This window comes from Xyrauchen texanus, chromosome 6 (assembly GCF_025860055.1).
Source record: "Xyrauchen texanus isolate HMW12.3.18 chromosome 6, RBS_HiC_50CHRs, whole genome shotgun sequence".
NCBI lineage: Eukaryota > Metazoa > Chordata > Actinopteri > Cypriniformes > Catostomidae > Xyrauchen > Xyrauchen texanus.
This window is the reverse complement of record NC_068281.1, coordinates 9,673,866-9,694,914: the sequence shown is the minus strand read 5'-3', so window position 1 is coordinate 9,694,914 and position 21,049 is coordinate 9,673,866. Positions and strand designations below refer to the sequence as shown.

At 37.7% G+C, this 21,049-nt stretch overlaps 1 protein-coding gene across 2 annotated transcripts in view; it reads right to left on the bottom strand.

Annotated features, from left to right (window-relative positions):
• Positions 1–21,049, bottom strand: part of LOC127645422 (zinc finger E-box-binding homeobox 1-like) — a 32,959-nt gene that overhangs the window by 9,722 nt on the left and 2,188 nt on the right. For both annotated transcript variants that reach the window (XM_052129034.1, XM_052129035.1), the window contains exons 2-5: positions 6,317–6,478; positions 3,952–4,080; positions 3,084–3,286; positions 2,815–2,920 (exon numbers count right to left, since the gene is read on the bottom strand). In XM_052129034.1, coding sequence (XP_051984994.1) covers positions 2,815–2,920; positions 3,084–3,286; positions 3,952–4,080; positions 6,317–6,478 — 600 coding nt within the window. The remainder of the gene's footprint in view (positions 1–2,814; positions 2,921–3,083; positions 3,287–3,951; positions 4,081–6,316; positions 6,479–21,049) is intronic.

The following is a 21,049-nucleotide window of genomic DNA, read 5'->3' as shown; positions in this document are numbered from 1 at the left end:
CAAAAAATCATTTCTGACTTCTATGTCCATAATTGTCCAAATACAGAAGTAACAGACATTTAGAATAAAGTTTAGGACCAAATCTTTTGATATTTCTCACTTTGAGCTGATCATTTTGCATGAATACATGCATCACTTGTCAGACAGTCGCATATGTTCTTGCTGAAATATTTCAACGCAGGCGAAGAATCGAATCTGAAAATGTTGCACCCCGATACGGTCGGAATCCCAAGCAGCCACTGTGCTACTCTCCATTGGAAATGAATGACTTCTGGTCTATCGTCTAGCGTTTTGTCGGATGCAGTGAAAAGGCGGCTTATGAGTGATTTTAACATGGTTTTACAGGGTAACATGGTTGCCCATGTTAAAGTGGGACATTGTTTTGACAGGGAACTTGCGATTACAATTGCTGGCCTGTGCTCTTAAATCAATTGAATGTATTTATAAAAAAGAATAGCTTGATTAAAGTTAACAACTGATTGTTCACATGGGATCTGAAAGCCTATTGGTCTCGTGGTAGGTTGTTCAGAAACTGTGCATGTTGACCTGGGTTCAATTCCCCTGTAAGCAGCTGCATTATGATTTTTATTGTAATAAAAGCATCCTTCACTTTTCAAAGGTTCTGTTTATGACAGTGTTGAAGGCTGTTAATGACCACCCATGTTGACACTGCCAAAAGATGATCATGAACATTGATCGTGTGTGTGTGTGGAGAGCAAGTGCAATGGTCAAACTGACCAATGGGTAAGAATAAATGATTTTGTTTACCATTTTAACAAGCCTGTTAACTAAGGACATTGTTCTTTTTTTTTCTCATCAATTCAACCTTTCTTAGGGTAACATATTTTCAGGCTTTTGTATCTCTCATTGGCATAAGGCATTGTTAACAATTGCTTTGCAAAGGCAACACACAGTAGCTACATATTTGGTCAAAATTAAATTGTGATGCTTAGATTCAAAACATATTTGTCAAAACATATTTGTCTTTGAAGCACTGTTTCTCAATTTAAGTGTTGGTGTAAGTATAGGCCTAGCATTTTGCCTTTGTAAGGCAGTATTGACATGGCCTGTTAATCGTTCATAATGATCTATTGAGCAGAAGTGTCATGTCTTTTCAAAACTGTATTTATTTATTTATTTTTGCATGGTGATCATTAGCTTCCATTCAATTTAAGTAAAAAACAAACAATCAATTAAATCAAAACGCACAGCATACAATGGAAAAATGCCTGGTAATTACTGGCTGTCAGATTCAATTGCAATTTTGATTGATTTATTTTAAACAATTTAATAAATTGAGTGTATGTGTGTTTACAAAATCATTTTCAATAGACCTGTTAAAAATAAATTTTTGTCTGCAGCAAAGCTACTACTTCCTGATTGTTCTGGATTTGAACCTGGGTTGCTGTGTGAAGTATCAGTGTGACTTAACACTAGACTAGCATCTTGGCTCTTATAAATGATCCAGATTTTCCTTCTGGTTTATCAATGGTAGAAGAAATTTACTCAAACTATTATGGACAATCAAGCTATTATTCATTTTAAAGAAATAAAAGCAATTTAAAGTATAGTCTTGAAAAATATCAGGCTATGATGCTTTAGAGTTGCAAATAAAAATAATTCCACTTGCGATTTACTGCACTGACAAATGTAATCACCTGTTCCCATTCAAACCAATGTCCCATGTTAACATGGGCAGACATGTTACCCTTTGAAACCATTAAAATAGCTTTTAAACGATTTTATCACTATAAAACCATGTTAACATGCATGTTTACATTTTAAAGTCGCCATGGAATGGAAGTTACGACCGATTTTATTACTGTATTGTGACGTATTTCCGAGGGAAGCGGCTTATCGAGCAAGAAACAAATGTAGGGTGGGGACTTTGTTTACGTTAGGACAAGGCTGGAGTGTACAACTGGGTTAACGGTTTTTTATTACATTGATTGGACAGCATGCAATATGCATGTGACCTGTTTTAATAATTTCTTGTCTATAGTTTAAAATGTTGCCATCAAAACATTTGGTTGTCTTAAGTCTTCTGAAACATAAAACAAAAATAATACTGTCTCGTCATCATTTAAGTTGTGAAAGTTGCTGTTTTTAATTTTCCTTAAACCATGGAAACTTGGGCCTAGGTATCTCAGTGAGTCGCAAGTTCGAATCCAGGGTGTGCTGAGTGACACCAGCCAGGTCTCCTAAGCAACCAAATTGGCCTGGTTGCTAGGGAGGGTAGAGTCACATGGGGTAACCTCCTCGTGGTCTCTATAATGTGTGGTTCTCGCTCTCTGTGGGGCGCGTGGCGAGTTGTGCATGGATACCGCAGAGAATAGCGCGAAGTCTCCACATGCACTATGTCTCCGCGGTAACCCGCTCAACAGGCCACGAATAAAATGCGCAGATTGACTGTCTCAGACGAGGAGGCAACTGAGATTTTTCCTCTGCTACCCAGATTGAGGCGAGTCACTATGCCACCATGAGGACTTACAGCGCATTGGGAATCGGGCATTCCAAATTGGGGACAAAGAAAAAAAATCCACTGAAACGAAACGGCACATGAAAGTTTCTGCAATTTTACTGAGAATATGAATATTTAATCAGGTATTGTAAAGTTTGTGATTGGTTGTATGTTACCAAACAAACTGCTGTATTCTTGCAGCACATAGATTTAAAATGCTCAATTCATGGTCAGCACCACAAAAACAGGGCTTTGGGTTTAAACACCTATTAATACAGGTTAAGCAAAGTGTTAAAAGCTTTAGAGGGCACTGTCAAAATAATTTCTGTATGTAATTTCTGTATGCAACTGACCGCTGTGAATGCGCAGGTGCTCTTTCAGGTGATGTTTGTATTTGAAGGCCTTGGAACATTCTGTACATTTAAACTTTCTGTTTCCACTTGACTGAGAAATAGTCAGCTGGGAAGACAAAGAGAGGATGGTGGTCAAAATAGAGGCAAAAAAACTGTTGGTTGAAAGTGCTTCTACAGAGTAGAATTTTCACTGTGACTGTAAACAAAAGCTCTGTAATTTCCTCACACAAAGGTATGAAGATCATAAAGGTTTGAGTGGGGTGTCATACCTGCTCCCGGACATTTCTGTGTGAGGTCATGTGACGGACGAGTTGTGTGCGGTAGGTAAAGGTGTAGCTACAGAAGGAACAGCAGTAGTTATCGTCACTCTTTTCATGCCGCAATCTGATGTGTTCCTTCAGAGAAGTGTGACGCTTGTAACCACGTGAACAGTGTGGACAAGTGTGCAGATAAGAGAATGCATCCGGGGTACCTGGGAGAAAGACAGAGAAGGGGTGGACAGATGATCACACAGATGAGGAAAACAAGCTTGTAATAGACCTAATTGTGACCCGTTTACATCTGGTATTGAAATCCATTTCAGACAATCTGATTAACAAATGGGTCTAAACATTTAAATTAATGTGTGATGATTAAATATCAAAAGGACAATATTAAATAGTTACAAGGTTTCCAGTTTTTTTTTTTTTTATCCATTTCCATAAATTTCCAGGCCTGGATTTAAAAATTCCCTGATTTATTTATTTTTTTTCCTGGGTTTCCATGACCGGGTGAAACTTGTAATTAAATTACTAATTTAATTAAATTACAGAAAATGCAAAAATATTACATGTTCTCTGGAGAGACATCCCCTGTTTTTGAATTGTAAATATCTTGAGTTCCTACAGTTTGTCTCCCAAAAAAGCAATTTTTCTGATATCTAGAATCTGTCTGCAGGGGTTTAAGGTTATAGATGCAATTGGTTTGACATACTGGTAGCTAGTAATTTCTCTGAGAAGCTACATCACACGCTTTACTGTAAAAGTCTTGTTCATAATGCTGGAATTGCCCAGGTGTAAATGGAACCTATGTGATAAAACAGAAGGGTGGAGAGAGAGCTGAATGCAGCAACATGAAAGATGTTTATTGGGTGGGTACCATTCTCATCGTGCACCCCTCTCTCTGGAGTGCTCTGGTGCTCCTCTGGGGCATCGGAGTAAATACTTGAAGTTTCCACCTGCTTTTCCTGACCGGCCACTTCATCTTCCTCATCAGTAATGCACTCCTCTTTGAAACACATACAGGTAGAATAGATAAACTACAACACACACACAAATGCCCTTCTCTGTTATAGGACTTTCTCAACTACTGCTACCAATAATACTTTCTAGATACTGGGTTCATGTACCAATACTTTCACTTTGGTGCTCATTGATACCTGTATGTTTAGTAAAGCTGTAATTTTCAACTACATAGATCAAATTTATCAAGACAATCTTTGATGTTGGCTTGACAAAGCCTCATCTAAAGGTATAAACTAGTTTTAGAAAGGTTTAAAATACAGACATTACAGTAAGACAAACTGCCAGCTAGCTAGCTAGATAGTCAGACAATCACACACACACACACACACACACATATATATATATATATATATATATATATATATATATATATATATATATATATATATATATATATATATATATATATATATATATATATATATTAGTCAGAGAAACAGTCATAGATAGATAGATAAAGAGAGAGAGAGAGAGCTATGTGCTATGACTGCTATGAAATGACTATTGCTCTTCAAGAGTTAAAAACTATAAAGAAGTCTTAATATAGGAGCCTGATTAGCTCAGCGAGTATTGATGCTGTCTACCACCCCTGGAGTCGCGAGTTCGAATCTGAGGCATGCTGAGTGACTTCAGCCAGGTCTCCCAAGCAACCAAATTGGCTCAGTTGCTTGGGAGGGTAATTAGGGGTTCTCGCTCTCAATGGGGTGCATGGTAAGTTGATCGTGGAGAGTAGCATGAGTCTCCGTGGTGTCATGCACAACGAGCCACGTGATTGATATGCGGTTGGAGGCAACTGTGACTTATCCTCCGCCACCTGGATTGAGGTGAGTAACACACCACTGTGAGGACCAACTAAGTAGTGGGAATTGGGCATTCCAAATTGGGAGAAATTATTAAAAAAATTACTTAATATTACTTTAGACTCAAGTTATACAAATGCAAGTATTTCCTGACCTCCTCACTCTCACACTCACACACACACACACGCTTGATGTGCACATCCACTGTTTTTGCTTCCACTCAACGTTTTTTCCTTTTTTTAAACACATTTTTACATTTTAATTAATTTCTTATGATTACATTTCTTCTTATTCTTTTTGGAAATCCATTCAGAGTTTATGCTGAGCAGTGTTGTTAGGTGTGACATGTTATAGTAAACAGATGTCTTTTTTGTGTGGTGAAGTAATGTAGAAGACTGCCTTTTATTTTTCGGTAAACCCCTTGTGCATTCCTGGATTCCGCATCAAATAAATTTACCTCTTTTAAACACACAGCAGAACACCAACAGGTTCAAATTAAATTGAATATGTATACATTGGATTTGGATGTTGGATAGTAACATGCTGCATTTTTAGGCATTAAGTTGAAGTGTATTTATATATAACTTGAAAGTGGGTCAGTAAGACCCATTCCTATGAGCTATCTGTAAGGACCAAGTGACGTATTCAGTATGAATAATGGCCTGGAGACAGCGAAGTGAGCTCACACACACCTGCTCCAGTTATACTACATAATACCCTCTCACAGACAGTCATTTCAAAAATGTTCCATGACAAGCATACCTAACTGTCCAAAGCACGTAACCCTCCTACATTCTCAGTTAAAGAGAAACTTCACCCTAAAATGAACATTCTGTCATCATTTACTCGCCATCATATTGTTTCAAACCCATATGACTTTCTTCTGTAACACAAAGATGTTAAGTAAAATATTAGCCCCAGTCACCATTCATTTTCATTGCATCTTTTTCCAAGACAGAAAGTCATACAGGTTTAAAACTACATTAGTAAGTAAATGGTGACAGAATTGTAATTTTTGGGTGAACTATCCCTTTATATAAAGGCAGCTTTGATATGTCAGGAAGAACATATGGCCCCATCTCATTGGTAGCATGTGGTAGCGCATGTGCAGACAACTACAGTTCAAACACTGCATCATTTGAGCTCTAGGCTATGCCATATAACCTTTATCCCTTTCATTCCTGTCCTGTCCTTTAAGGCAAAAAGTCTAGAAAATACATTTAAAAATAAACTAATTCAGATGAGCCCTATGAGTGTTTGTTGCACTAAACTGACCTTTGACCCTTATTTCTTCTATCATAGCATCTGGCCCCAGTCTGCCATCTACTTTTTTTTTTTTTTTTAACTATTCTATTATAAATGATCATTTTGTTTCATTTAGTTTTAAGCAGATTTTATTTGTTTTCATTGTTTACTCACCATCCTGTGTGGATGTGCTTGAGAGCTGCTGTGTTGCTTTGAGCGGGAATACTGAGGACTTTGGGTCAAGATCATCAGGAATACTGTCCTCCTCTACAATGTGCAGTTTGTCTTCATCATCTGAATCTGAGGTCACCTCCGGCACACTGCTAAAACTTCTCACTACATGAGACAGAGAATGACCTGTTCAGTTTATGATCTGTAAAGTTCCCAACACATATCAGCAGAACACATGCACTTCCATTGTATTGTTAATATTTTGTGATCCTGGTAAAACAACCAGTTTAGCACCACATTAACTTACATAAACTATGCAAGATTCCTCAGATCATAGAGGATACACACATATTCAAACATGCACACACCCACACACTCATGTCCCTAAGGCACAAATACATATGCACGCTTGCAATCAAATGTAGAATTTGTGTCAGGAAGTGAGATTCTGCTATTTTTAGATCAGTTTCCTGCTGCTCTAAAAAGGGTTTCACCTGCCGGGTGATGACATCAGAGGTATGATGGGAGTGTTTACTTTTAAAAAAAAATCTACTTCCACATTTACACATCATCTAAATCTGAGAGCTTTCGTTTTCAAATGCCTTTGGATAGTGAACAAGCAGAAAGTACTGGAAAACTCATCTTTTGTTCGTGTGTGTGCGTCAACAGAATGGTTCAAGATGTACATGTCAAATGTGTGTTTATAATACACGCAGATTGTGAATCTGCTGTTTAAACGTGCTTTGTTTATGTGGAGCTAATCCAGTTTCAACTGATCCCTTCTGGCAGAATTAGAGGATGTCAACAGCAAGTGATGTAAATGTGTTCAGATTATGTAAAACCTGTTTCTGCTTGAGATTGCAGTTCCTTTAAATAAGTTGTTACCAGGTCAATTCCCATACCTGTGGATGCCAGAATGAAATGACATCATCCATCTAAAAATGCCAGTAGGTATTAGTGTCATTCAATGCATCTTATATTTATTCATCTTCATTTTCAAAAAGGGGAGAGAGGTGAAAAAGGTTATGGACTGCTCTATACAGCTTATTCAAATCAGTGCTGAATATTTGTCCTATCCCAAGGAAGACGGATTCCTTGGGATCTGATTTATTGTAACATCTGAGTTTGTTACCAATCCTACCAGCCAGCAGAGGGAGCCCTCTCCCGAATACTGAGCTTCACCCATATCTTCACTGCTCATTTCCTGTTTACCACATGTATATATAGCCATGCAGTTCCATTGTTCATTGTTGCCAGTTTACACTGTCTTACCGAGCATTTTTTCCATTGCCATTGTTTCTTGATTCATGTTATGACCATTACCTGTTTTTGTGGAGTCACTGCTTTTTGGATTACCCTTTGTTTTATTTGATGGTTGGACTGTCTATTTGGTTTATTGGATTTATCTTCCTGCTTTACGACTACGTCTCTCTGCGTTATCTTTTAATAAACTTCCTGCACATGGATCCAAACACTGTCTCCATGGCCAGTTAGTTACAGAATACTTTGCCTACCATGGATCCAGCAGAAGTATCACAGCTCTAGGCTGCATTTGCACACCAGTGCAATGTTTTAAAGGGTTATCAAGACCAGCTGAACAACCTACGTGCCGGTAACGAATGTTTGACTCCCTACATTCACTCACTGCGAGCTCCCCATGCTAAACCGGTAAGCTTTGCTCTTTTTGACAAGTTTGTTGTTTCTGCTGAGAAATGCTGTGGTTTTTACGACAGTGTAAAGTCTATTTCTCTAACCAACATGAACCATTTTATCAAGATGCCGAGAAATTTACCTTTTAAGCCTGTTTAGGACAAAGATCCTCTAATCCAGACCTCGTTTGACTACTATGTTCAACAGATCCATGAAGTCTTTTGAGTACCCAGTGGGTGGTCAATATATCTCTGTTCAGCTGCTTCATTTATGCCAGAGCCATCGATCTGCAGCAGACTACACAATTCTGTTCAGGATGCTAGTGCCACAAAGTGGGTGGAATGATGTTGCTCTGAAAACTGTTTTCCGCAAGGGGCTTCACCAAGAACTCAAGGCAGAACTGACATGCAAGGGTGAGGGTTCTACTCAGCCATGGAACAATCAAGATGGATAACCTGCTTTGTTATGCTCCATGGCCCCAGTTTCACTCTGCTTCTAAGTCTAGAGTCTCAGTACAGACACAGGCATCCACTGAATCACCCAAACCTATGCAAGTTGTTTATGCCTACGTTTCTATAAACTTTGCTATAACTGTGGTGAACTAGGTCATCTCAATGCCGCATGCCCACACAAGAAATCAAGTTCCAATGAATCAAAGCTGAAAGTAATATACAAACTTTGTATCACAAACTTTTCACAGTATTTTGGCTGGGGCTGCTGTGAAACTCATAAATCAAGCAGTTGACAATGCTCCCGTTGGTAGTGGTATAACCCAACAGACTGTTCCAATAACCATCAAGATTGGACTATTTCATGTGGAGAACATGTGATTGCCATCAACAACCCTTCTATATACTGGAAACAGGGTGAGCTCATGCAATGGTCAAGTTACTACCATGAACATTGTCTCCATGTTGCTGCCTCCATGCCTTGTCTAACCACCAGCATTGAAAGCCCTGAATTCCAAACAGTAACCATGAATCCAGGAGTATGCAGAATTAAATTAAGTTTTTAGTACTTCGTCAAAGCTACATAACTTCCTCCTCACCGTTCATTGGACTGCGCCATTGAACCTCTGTTTAATACAGCTTCACTGAGAAGCAAGGCTTATCTATTGTCATGCCCTGAGACCCTAGCTATGGAAACTTGCACTGAGGAAGCCCTTGCCTCCGGTTACATCCATCTCACCAGAAGCTGCAGATTTTTTCTTTGTGGAGAAAAAGGATTGAGGTCTACCTCCATGTATCGACTAGCGAGGCCTGAACTCTGTCACCTTGAAATACCGTTTGCCACTTATCCCGTCAGCCCTTGAACAAATCCATGAGGCCAAGCTTGATCTAAGAAGTGCTTATAACCTCATCAGAATCAGAGAAGGAAATGAGTGGAAAACTGCACATCACCACCAGGGGGCACTACGAATATCTGGTCATGCTGTATGGACTTGCTAACACCCCTCTGTTTCCAGTCTTTTGTCAATGAGATTTTCAGAGACCTACTGAATTAGTGGCCTACATTTACAACATCCTCATCTACTCCCAAAACAAGATCCATGTCAGGACAGTCCTATCACGTCTCCAGGAACACCAGCTATTTGTTAAGTCAGAAAAATGTGAGTTTCATATCTCCCATACCATGTTTCTAAGTTACAATATCAGCCACCAAGGTGTAGAAATGGATGTCTCTAAAATCACAGCAGTTACCGAATGGCCTCGACCTTCCACAATCAAAGTACAGTGGTTTCTGGGCTTTGCCAATTTCCACCGCCGCTACATCACAAACTACAGTATCGTTGCAGCACCACTCACGTCATTGCTCAAGGGAAAACCCAACAAAACTTGTTGGGTTATCCCTTGAGCAATGGAAAACCCAACAAAACTTGTTGGGTTATCCCTTGAGCAATGACTTGAGTGGTGCTCATGTCAGGTGGACGGATACAACACCATACTGGTAAATATCGACAGATTTTCAAAATCATGTAGACTTGTCCCTCTCATGGGTTTATCCACGGTTATGGAAACTCCTAATGCTCTATTCCACCAAGTATTCAGAGTCTATGTATTACCAGAAGACATGGTGTCTGATCAAGGTTCATGTCCTGAGTTTGGCAGGCTTTCTATATGTAACTGGACATCAATGTGAGTTTCACCTCAGGCTATCACCCCCAAGCCAACGGACAGGTGGAACGTTTAAACCAGGAGAGTGGCAGATATCTTCGGCGCTACTGTAGCCGTGAACCGAAGTGGAGAAACTCCTTGCCCTGGGCTGAATACGCACAGAATTCACTCACTCATACCTCTATGGGGCTAACCCCCTTCCAATGTGGGCTGGACTACCAACCCCCGATGTTCCCTTGGTCAGGAAACAAGGTTAGTCAGCAACCGGCGGTGGATGATTGGATTAGGCAGAGCAAGAAGGTGTGGGACAGCGCACATGTCTGGTTACAGTGAGTGGTCTGAGCGTAATGCTTTCAGGCTGACCGACAGAGGTGCCCTCTGCCCACATGGACAGAGGGTCTGGTTATCCACAAGGGATCTCAAGCTGCGGCTACCCTGCACGAAGCTCAGTCCAATGTATGTGGGTCCATTCAGAATTATCGGTCAAATAAACCCAGTTACTGATTAGAGCTTCCTGCTAACTACCGCATCTCTCCTTCATTCCATGTGTCCTTGCTGAAACCGGTCCACCCGGCGGCTGGCACTGGAATCAAGAGTCCTCTGCCAGTCCACTGTTTGTATTGTTTGATTATCTCTTTTAATAAACTTCCTGCACATGGATCCTAACACCATCTCCATGGCCAGTTCGTTACAATTATAAAGCAGGTATGTATTAAGCAGAGAAGCATTTACCCTATACTGTATATCAATATCATAATGACAACGAGGAAGCGCAAATGAGATTTGAGAGCAACGGTAGGTGAAAAGATTTCCAGTGCATAATGACTTGAATTTTTGTCTGTATGAGTTGAATGGACAGCTGTGGTGCTTTTATGTCCATTTGGAGCTTGACAGCCCCTGGGACAGCACATTTTATGGGTGTGTTTGGACACCATGAGCGACAAAGTATTGGCAGGTAGACTTGTTCATAATCAACACAAGTAACCATGGCAACCCCCATTTCATGTGGCATTTGCTGGGATGAAGTGATTTGGCTTGTTTGAGTGCACCTGCCACAGCAGACTGTGCATCCACAAATGCCCTGACTGTCTTTAGATACACACATGCAGGCTCAGTACACTGTAAAAAAATACTGTGCTGGTTTTACAAAAAAAAAAAAATGGGGCAACTATTTGCTTCAGCTTTTTAAGTGTCCTTAACACATTTTCGTTTGACATATTAGACTTTACATGTAATGCCAACTCAAATTTATAGGCCATTGTTTAAGTTATAAAGGCAATATTTATCTTGTAGTGAACTATCTTTATTATTTTTTTCTCTGATAGGCTACACCGATTTGTAAGTTAGTTACACTCCAAGTTTCCTAATATAGCTTATTTATTAGAAAGTGGTGTCAACAAGCATTTCAAAAGAAATTCTAAATATTTATTCATATTACAATGCTACAAATTCATTAAACATTTCAACCGCAATACATTTGTTAATGTATCCAAGAAAAATACAAAACCACAAAAACACACCAACTTATATAGACTAAAACACAAATGGGAGTAAAAAGAAACTAGTTTGGTATCATAATATGTACAAGACAGCAACCGTACCTATGAACCTTGACATTTGGTCTTGATGTTAAACTAAAAGTTTACAAAATAGTACCTGTCAAGTTTACAATTTTGCAGCAACATCACATAATTTTATTTTGCAAACTTTATAATTAAGTGGAATGTGCAAACATTGTTGGCTACTTTTTTAATTGCCGATTTTTACATTAAAAATAAAAAAAAAACATTTTGAACTAACATGCCACAGTAAAACACATTAAATCATGACTACAAGGGTACAACTGAAGGCTAAACACAAATGGACAAGTTTCCAATCTGTAGAAATGCCACTGGTACCAACCTGTAAAAACAGAAATGACTGTGCATCAATGCATGAAGTTTAAAACCTTTATGTACACATCTTTAGGAGCAGTAAAATCATTATGCATCTGACACCGTACTCATGACTTACAAGTGCTTCTAAAGTATTTAGTATTTTCAGTAACACTTCAATAACTTTGTATTCGTTAACATTAGGTAACTACATTAAAGTAGCAATTAACAATATTTGGGGTTAATGTAAATTTATGACATTTGTTCATTGTTAGTTCATAATGCATTAATGTTAACACACAATTGTTCAAATTGTTCACCCAAAAAATAATAATTCTCTTGTCATTTATACAGCGCGTGCGTGTACATTAGAGGTGTCTAGGGCATTTACTAACATTAACAAATTGATCTAGAACCTTATTGTACCTGTAGTGTTACTGTATTTCCTTCTGAGGACTTCCATAAAGGCCCTGACATACTCACTGAGAAGTTCTTTATTTAATCTTCGCTCCGAGCCAAAAAAAAAAAAAAACAAGAAACAGCTGAGCGATGGCATACTGTTTGCGAATATGCAACGCATTTTTCAGGATATTGCTAGATCTAAGGGCAGTTTTGGTGGTGGGGCATCATGCAACTGGGCATGTGTAAGTATTTAATCCTATGATTTTACAAATGTCTGTGTTAACTTACAGGCTGATGAATCCTTCTCTTGATTAGTTATTATTTACTTTAACCTCATGCCATACTAAACTCGTTTGTTGTTATTTTTCCAATGGAACAAAAAATGTAATTGAATCAAATTCATATCCCCCATACAATGTCTGGACATTGTGACCAGTCTGTAAACCACCAAAATAAAAAGCAGTTTCTCCTTTGGTGTGTAATGTCATAAGTTTAAGTAATGACAATTTTAATTTTGGGGTGAAATATTTCCTTTGTTATTTAAATAGTTAAGCCTGAATGACAGCATAGTCTTGCTGTTCTCTTAGATACAGATAATGTTCTTTATCCCCAATACCCACTGTAATAGTTTCCACACTGGAAAGCGGATAAAGTGTGACCTCTCTGTTGGCAAAGTGCAGGATCTTGTCCTTAAACAAAGGCACCCAGTTCTCTTTGAGCTTTGGAGTCAAGATTCAAAACCGATAAGTCTTAAACACTATATTTGCAAAAATTACCCAAGGTTTTAGTAAGCATAATTAAACCATGGTATGTGAGGTAAAACTAGAGCCACAAAATTAACCATGATAACTACAGTCATAGTTACTAAAATATTATTTTATTAAAACTTTAAGGATACTGCAGTATTACTGCAGTAAAATCATTGTTAGTTTTTCTATAATAAAAGAAAGGTTAATAAAGACATGGATAGTTCAATTAATATTACTGTAGTAAAACCCCGAAGAGCGTTGTGAGAACCAAAATCTGAAAGATGTGCTAAAACAAATGTGATTATTATTATTGATTCCAGATTGTTGAATGCACACACACGGTGGTGCGTTGGTCTGACGTTTAATATTGTTTGCAATTCAAGTGGCAATTAGTCATTGATTTATGGTAGGACTAGCATTTACAAAATGTACTTACAATACATGGCTCATTTAACAAGCATTTTGCCTCAACATACCTTATGTAACAACATTAAATCATTGTTAAGTAAATGTGTTAACGTATTGGATTCTTACCTTTTTTTTTTCCAGTTGTTTTGACTCCTCCGTGACGAGAACTTTAATGTAACCGAGCATTCGTATCGGGTTTGCCTAAACACTAGTATATAATAAAATAAGAAACTGAGACAAATTAAAATTTGAACAGAACTTCTCCCGCATTTATTTTATGCAGCACGTTGCAACTAGTGATGGGGAGTCGGCTCCAAAAGACTCGTCCTAGAATTGGAGTCGACTCTGATACAGGAATCAGTTCTTTTGTTCGACTCTGTAACTTTACGAACAGGATGGTGTGATTGGCTCAAAATAATGAATTGCCATTTTTAAGACCCAATCACATCATCTACCAAGACACCACCTCATTCATCATGTTTGTTTCAGTGAGAGATAATGTGCGTGTGTGCAACAGAGAGAGAGAGTGTGACAGATTTTTAAACTTTCAGAAGTTTGTGTAGAAATACATCAATGCAAGGGGCAGTGGTTGGAGAAGTGGATTCTCCCAATTTGTCAAGTTTCTATATGAGAAATAAATTATTTCCAACCCAGACTGTTTCTTGTTATTTTCCCTCTTAAAATAGGATATGAGCAGCAACTAGGGAATGGTTTATTTCAGTAATTTTCAGGTAAAGTTATGCAACATCTCTAATTATAATATTAGGAGTTTGCCTTCATGTCACACATTTTAAAAACAATCCGAAAATAAAAACTACAAAAACAAATCTTCACAGGGCCATCGGCAGAACCTATGGAATAGGAAACACTAACTTACAGGTAAGTGAGTGATATTTTTTCAAAGCTATAACCACACCAATATATCTTGATTAAACCCACTGCTATTTAATCTGTTGTGGTCAAGACTGTTGAATTTCCACCATTCGTTCCATAAAGCGATTTCATGTACCATACTGGTCATTCCATTTAAAAACAATGGTCCAAATGAATTATTTTTTTATTTTATGTAATCTCCTTAATATGCCTACTAATAGTTATTGTAGTGAATCGAGCAAGAAAATATGTGCAATTAGTTTTTCCATCGGCATGGAAGCCATCTAGACTAAAGTATTCTTCTCCGATCCCACTAACATTAGTGTTTGGATTTGGGTAGGACAAACGTCATCTAGCACAAATGCATTTATAACATGCCTTAAGCAAGCCCCGAGAGAAAAACACACACTGTGCACAATCACTTAGTGTTACAACAGTACACTCCCTCAAAATTAAGTATTTTACAGTAATAGTGCAGCTTTGTATGTTAAAACTTTCAAATTACTTTAAAATCGCACGTATCTCATGACATAAGTCTCCTGTAGAGTCATGTTTCCTGCTGTTTAAACCAAACTGCATCATTCAAATTCAACAGTCAAGTCTTTTAAGTAAATGTAACTTAAATACTATATTGAAAATCCACAAGCCTATAAAGCCTTGTAGAGATTACTCAAGATAATACATACAATATTTAACCATAAAAATTATGTGTCTGCAACTAATGATATTAAGTTGGTTATTTATAATATCATATTAAAATAAGGCAATTAACAAACATAGATTCATTTGTTAAAAATATTCTTTTTTCGCAGTGTAGTGTTTAATGTTTTATTACATGGCTCTCTGGAAAACTTGATTCTGATTGGTCAATCATGGCATTTTTGTATAATGACCACTAAACTATATATTCACAGAGCACTTTATTAGAAACATTATGATCATAAAAAAGTGCCCTACGTGGCCTTCTGCTGTTGCAGCCCATCCACCTAATGTTCGACGTGCTGTGCATTTTGAGATGCTTTTTTGCCACTTTTTTGAGTTTTAAGGTTTGTTGACATTACATCATCGTGGTAACGAAGTTGTAAATTGGCAATAACTTTACACAGAAAAGGTTAGTAAGTGATTTTTATCACACTAAAATCACAATAACATGCATATTGTTTGTCTTGTGTCTATACTTTTGAAACTGAGTATTTTAACGTTAAAATTGGCCCTCATTCACTTCCATCTTATGTGCCTCACTGTAACCTCGAGTTTTGCTTTTTTTAAAGCAAAGGAAAGGAATGAGTCGAAATAAATGTTTATGGTAATCAACATTATGCCACAACTGCTTTCGAATTGAGCTTAACTTGTATTGAACCCGGAACATTCCTTTAACACACTTTTATCTTAAAATAGGAACATGCATAGGACAAGCAAAAGGTTGTCTTGCCACCTGTTGGAGCAGGTGGCAGTACAAAACCACACATTATTTCTCACATAGTTTTTTCTACCATTTGGCACACCTTGAGAAAAATTATCTAAACAACAGTGTTTTGTTGTTCATTTACCAGCTTTTGACATACTACAATGTACCACATTTGGAGTACTAACAGTTTCCTTAATTACTATATGTCAAGGAGTGAATTAAAATGTACAATCTTACACTGATCATGCTTTATAACCCGACGAAATGTAAGGTCTTAAAACATGTTCTTTTATCATGGTATGGTCATAAACTGTTTAACCATAAACTGATTGACACACACACATTTTTGCCTATTATGATTTTGCATTTCATGTAAACACCTTCACCCGAACTTTAATGTACGCAAATATTGTGCATGCCTGTGTATGTTTTGAGGTCAAAAACAGAGAATAACCCGATTGGCTTCAAGTCTCATGTAATCACAGTTTTCTTGCGTTGTCAGATTTTTTAAATAAGCTATTTTTTGTAGTTATCAACTTATTAGGGTGCACGTAAACTCACTAAAAAATTATCAGTAAATATCTGTATTTGAATTATCTGTAGTTCCACCACTATGAGGGGTAACTAGAGCCTATTCTAATGTGGGTACATTCTTTTAAACGTAATTGTCAAAAGTAAAATAAAGTGTGTGTGTGTGTATATGTATGTATACATATATATATATATATAACTTTAGATGTGAATCTAAGGTGAAGGTGTTTGTGGGAAAAAAAAAAATCAAAGTTTAAAGTTTTTACATTTTAAAATCCGCAGCAAATGATTAGCTGGAATAAATTAATCTCTTGAAGTGACTTTCAATTTGTCTTGGGAATGTAATGAAGTGTATATGTGTGTTTATATTTTGAGTGTTGTGAGTGTTGTGTGTGTGCATGCACGTGTGTCTAGGGACATAATCAATTTAGAACAACTTGGGAGCATCAGTCACCTGAGATTGCTGTGTTCTCCCCCTTTTGCTTAACAAGAGCTGGCATGCGCACACACACACTCACTCTCTCTCTCTCTCTCTGTACAAGCCATTTGAGACCAATTAAACCCTCTGTACCCTCTATCAGTGCATTTTATTACTCTCATCCATATAAACTTATTAAACATATTTCTGTTTCGTTCATTCACATGAACACAAGTCCCTCCCTACAACCCTCCCCCAGCCTTAAAAAAAAAGAAAAAGAAGAACCCTCCCTTTACCCTAAGAAACTTTCCCACTGCCATACAAAGAGATGGCGAACCACTGGGAGAGATTAGCATGCTAAAAGAGATTCCCAGCAGTCACAAGCCCCCCCACCCCAATGCACAGAGTGAGATGTGAAAAGCTCTTTAATGCCCTCCCATTTCCCTTTTCCATCAACAGGGAAGTGTGAGAAGAGCTCAGGGCTACAGGTGTTCGTTTTGCCTTTTTTGTCCTGCGCATATATAATCGCACCATACCTTTACAACACACATTGACACGCGCATAACACACTCCAGGGAAGAGGGAGAAGATTAAGTGAAAGATGTAGAGAAAGATGAGAACAATACGATGAGAACAATGTCATTTTCCTCTGAATAAACAAGCACAGGTAATCCTCAAGCACTCTGCTAAAACACTGCATCTGACTCCCAGATCCACAAAGTCAGACAGATGTTTTTCCCAATTACACTTGAATTTAATCTAAACACAGTATTCCCAGTAATTTAAGTGGAGTTCCTGTATAAATGTACAAATATTTACCACACGTAACTAGGGTTGGGCGATGTCCCCTAAATTGGCAGTTGACGATGTTGACAGTAAAACATCGCGATGGACGATGATATCGTCGGTGGGGTAAGGGGGTTATATAATTTCATATAATTTTCAAAAATATGAAAAATTATAATTTCGTTATTTTACTAACCCAACTAATGACTCGTCGGCGCTTTATCAGTAGGTTGCACGACACGTGAAGCATTTTTTTTTTTAGCTTTCACTTAAGAAGAGTTGTGCACTTTTTATTTTAATATATCTCTTTACATAAATACTATTTTCCACTTAAAAACTATAATTTCGTTATTTTACTCACTGATGAGCAAAAGGTCGAGGCACAAATGACCATGTACCTGCAGGAAATGGCCATTGATGGGGAAGAGGACCCGCTGACTTGGTGGAAAACGAACGACAAAAGGTTTCCGTTCATGGCAAGATTAGCACGGAAATATTTGTGCATATGTGCTACCAGTACTCCATCAGAGCGGGTCTTCAGCACAGCGGGTAGTGTAGTTACTCCAATCCGCAGCTTATTAAAACCAGATAAAGTGAATATGTTGGTATTTCTGGCCAGAAACATCGAAATTTAAACATGGTCTATGGTGAAAGATATTAGACTTCTTTACGCATTTTTCGCCATCCGCTATGGAGCTATTCAATTTTGCATATTATTTTTTAAACGCTCATTTGTGTAGTTCATATGACCACTTTACAATATTTCAATAACATAATTTATTTTGTAGCCTGTGCTGAAGTTAATTGTGCTGCTAATTATAAGTGAAATTTTAATGCTGAGTTTCGGTCTGAGTGTTGTTCCCGTTTTCTTGTTCTTCTATGTTTTAATAAATGTGTGTTATTCATATTCACCTTGTTTCTTTCATTTGATTTGACATTATGGATTTATGGCCAAGGAAATTTTTCTTTAATAGTATAAACCAGACAAAAGTTATTTGACGTTCGCTGGTCTGGGTTTATCTTAAACTGCCGCTTCAGTGTATACAAGAGCTATGTGACAATGAGCAAGATTTTCTGAGACACTAACTACTAATAATTAATTAATAAAGGCTATTTTCTTGTAGCCTACAACATAAAGTATTTTAATCTAAATGTACAGTGTAAGACATGTAAAAAAAAAGACAAGAAGCTAACAATGTCAAGATAATATTTGTGCAGCCTGCCTGACACGGTATTTTCACAGACTAACACGTCACGTCTCTGGCATATACTACAGTATTTAAAATAGCATATATGCATTAGTTATATTCACAATTTAATTTACAGAGCAATCCCTGCAAAGTTTTTAGGTTAACTATAGAAGAGACTAGGATTAGTGAGTCACACTAGCAAGACTCGCAAAAGGGGGCGTGGCATCACGATGGTGGCTCTACATCGTGATGTTGGTCAGCCATCACGATAGACGATGATATCGTCCATCGGCACAACCCTACACGTAACTGGCAAAGTCAGGCAAATGCACAGAGGTTTATTGACAGGTGAGTAGGCGGTCCTTCATTGCTGTTTGCATGCATGAGTGTGTCCGATACAAGCACAATGTGGTCACATGCATTTTTAATCGCCTCAAAATGTAGTTGAAGTGGATGAATCACGACACATTGCGAACCTCTTTTACACTTCTATTTGGGTTGTACCGATTCAAATGGATTGCCTGAAATGCATCTAAATGATAGGTGTAAACAGGGCCTGTGAGGGTCTGTCATTCACAGGAAAATGCAATTTATGGCTCCTTGTTAATTCATAGGAGCTTTGCATCCAAAGTGACTTACTGGACACGAATTGCAATGGGAGTCATCTGAAATATAAGCTATCTCCATGTAACCTTGCTAGGTCAGTTGCACAACCACTTGAAGATATTAACTCCAACCTTATTATTACATATAATAATATGTTTTATTGTTCTAACCATTATTATGTTCCAGGGACACAAAACATATGACAATGCTTTATCACTCTAAATGCAGCCATAATGATAATCAATTAAACAAATGACTGTTTTAATAATTACTTCTGAGAATCCATTAGGTTCAGAATTATGCCTTTTTCTTTATTTTTTTGCCTCGTGTCACATGCCGCCATGTATTTTTTTTTCTTCCCCAAAATGAAAAAATGTGTGAAATGACACTTAGCAGCATCAAATCTAATAATTGTTTGTGATTTGGGTTCAAATTTAATGTAAAAATTCACATTTAATTCATTTTATATATGCATGGTTTGAACATTGAATTCACCTTTATCTTGATTATTAATCAATATTTATACAGTTATATTTTGATGTCGCTAACTACATCATTAATCTGTTCATTAATACTAACAAGAAAATAAGGACGATTGCACATTGTTACTTTTGGTCAAATTTATATTATATCTGTGCATTGCCAGACTTGAACTATAGAATCTAAGTTTGTTTAATGTTTACTGTTAATGCTGCATGACAATTAAAGGAAAATTAAGTACTACTTTATATAATAATTGTATTTTTGTATCATAATTATTATTTTTAACAGGGAACTTGGTATTCCTTAAAGGTCACACACAATCACACACAATGACTTGTTAAAACCAACATGCTGCTGACCAGAGAGAGAAGAGATAAATGCTAAAATGTGGTATGTAGAGGTCAAAGGTTGACTGAAAAGGTCAGGAGGAGAGAGCCAGGGAAAGAATGGTTTCCAAACACAGGTGCCAAACAAAAACATTCTGCTTGTTTCACTTTTTGTCTTTCTCTACCATACTCGTGGCAAATATATAGAGAGAAGTACATTTATGTACTGATTACCTATGTCCTCTCTGCTAGCATTCACTGCTTCTGCAGCACTGATGACCCACACACCAGTTTAAAGTACACAGACGCATACAAACGCAATGTGAGGCTCATTTCCCTTGAAATATGAGGCTGAGTAGCTGGACCAGTGAAAATGAGCCTCGGGTGGACCACCGTGTGACCTCATTTCCGAATGCCTCTCCCTGCAGTAATGTATGGTAAAGTTCGTATGGTCTGATGAACATGTCAAGCTCGAACCCTAATGAGAAGCAGTGCCGTCAGCAAACTAAATTTACGACAGTATCGTGCTTACGTCACGCTTTGTGTTCGTCACACACACACACACACACACAATACATCAGTCCGCGCCTAAACATGCTCGCCAAACTGCCTGCTATGTATTTATATACGTTTTATTAATGTTTCATAATCACTCAGAGCTGTCAAAAAAGACTATACGCGTGTAATTACGCTCGACAAAAATAGAAGCAGTGAACCAGCTCCTCCCTGAACCTGTTCGCGCTGAGATGAATAGAGACTACCTTTGTTTCCATACAAAGCAATGTAGGTTACAAATGATTAGGCTTGTGAAAACGACTGTTGTGTGTATATCTTGGGTTAGAACATGTGTATTTACTAAGACACGCAAATGAAAGCACCTATGTAGGTGTTTCGTCACCTATCCTACCTGGCTCGTCT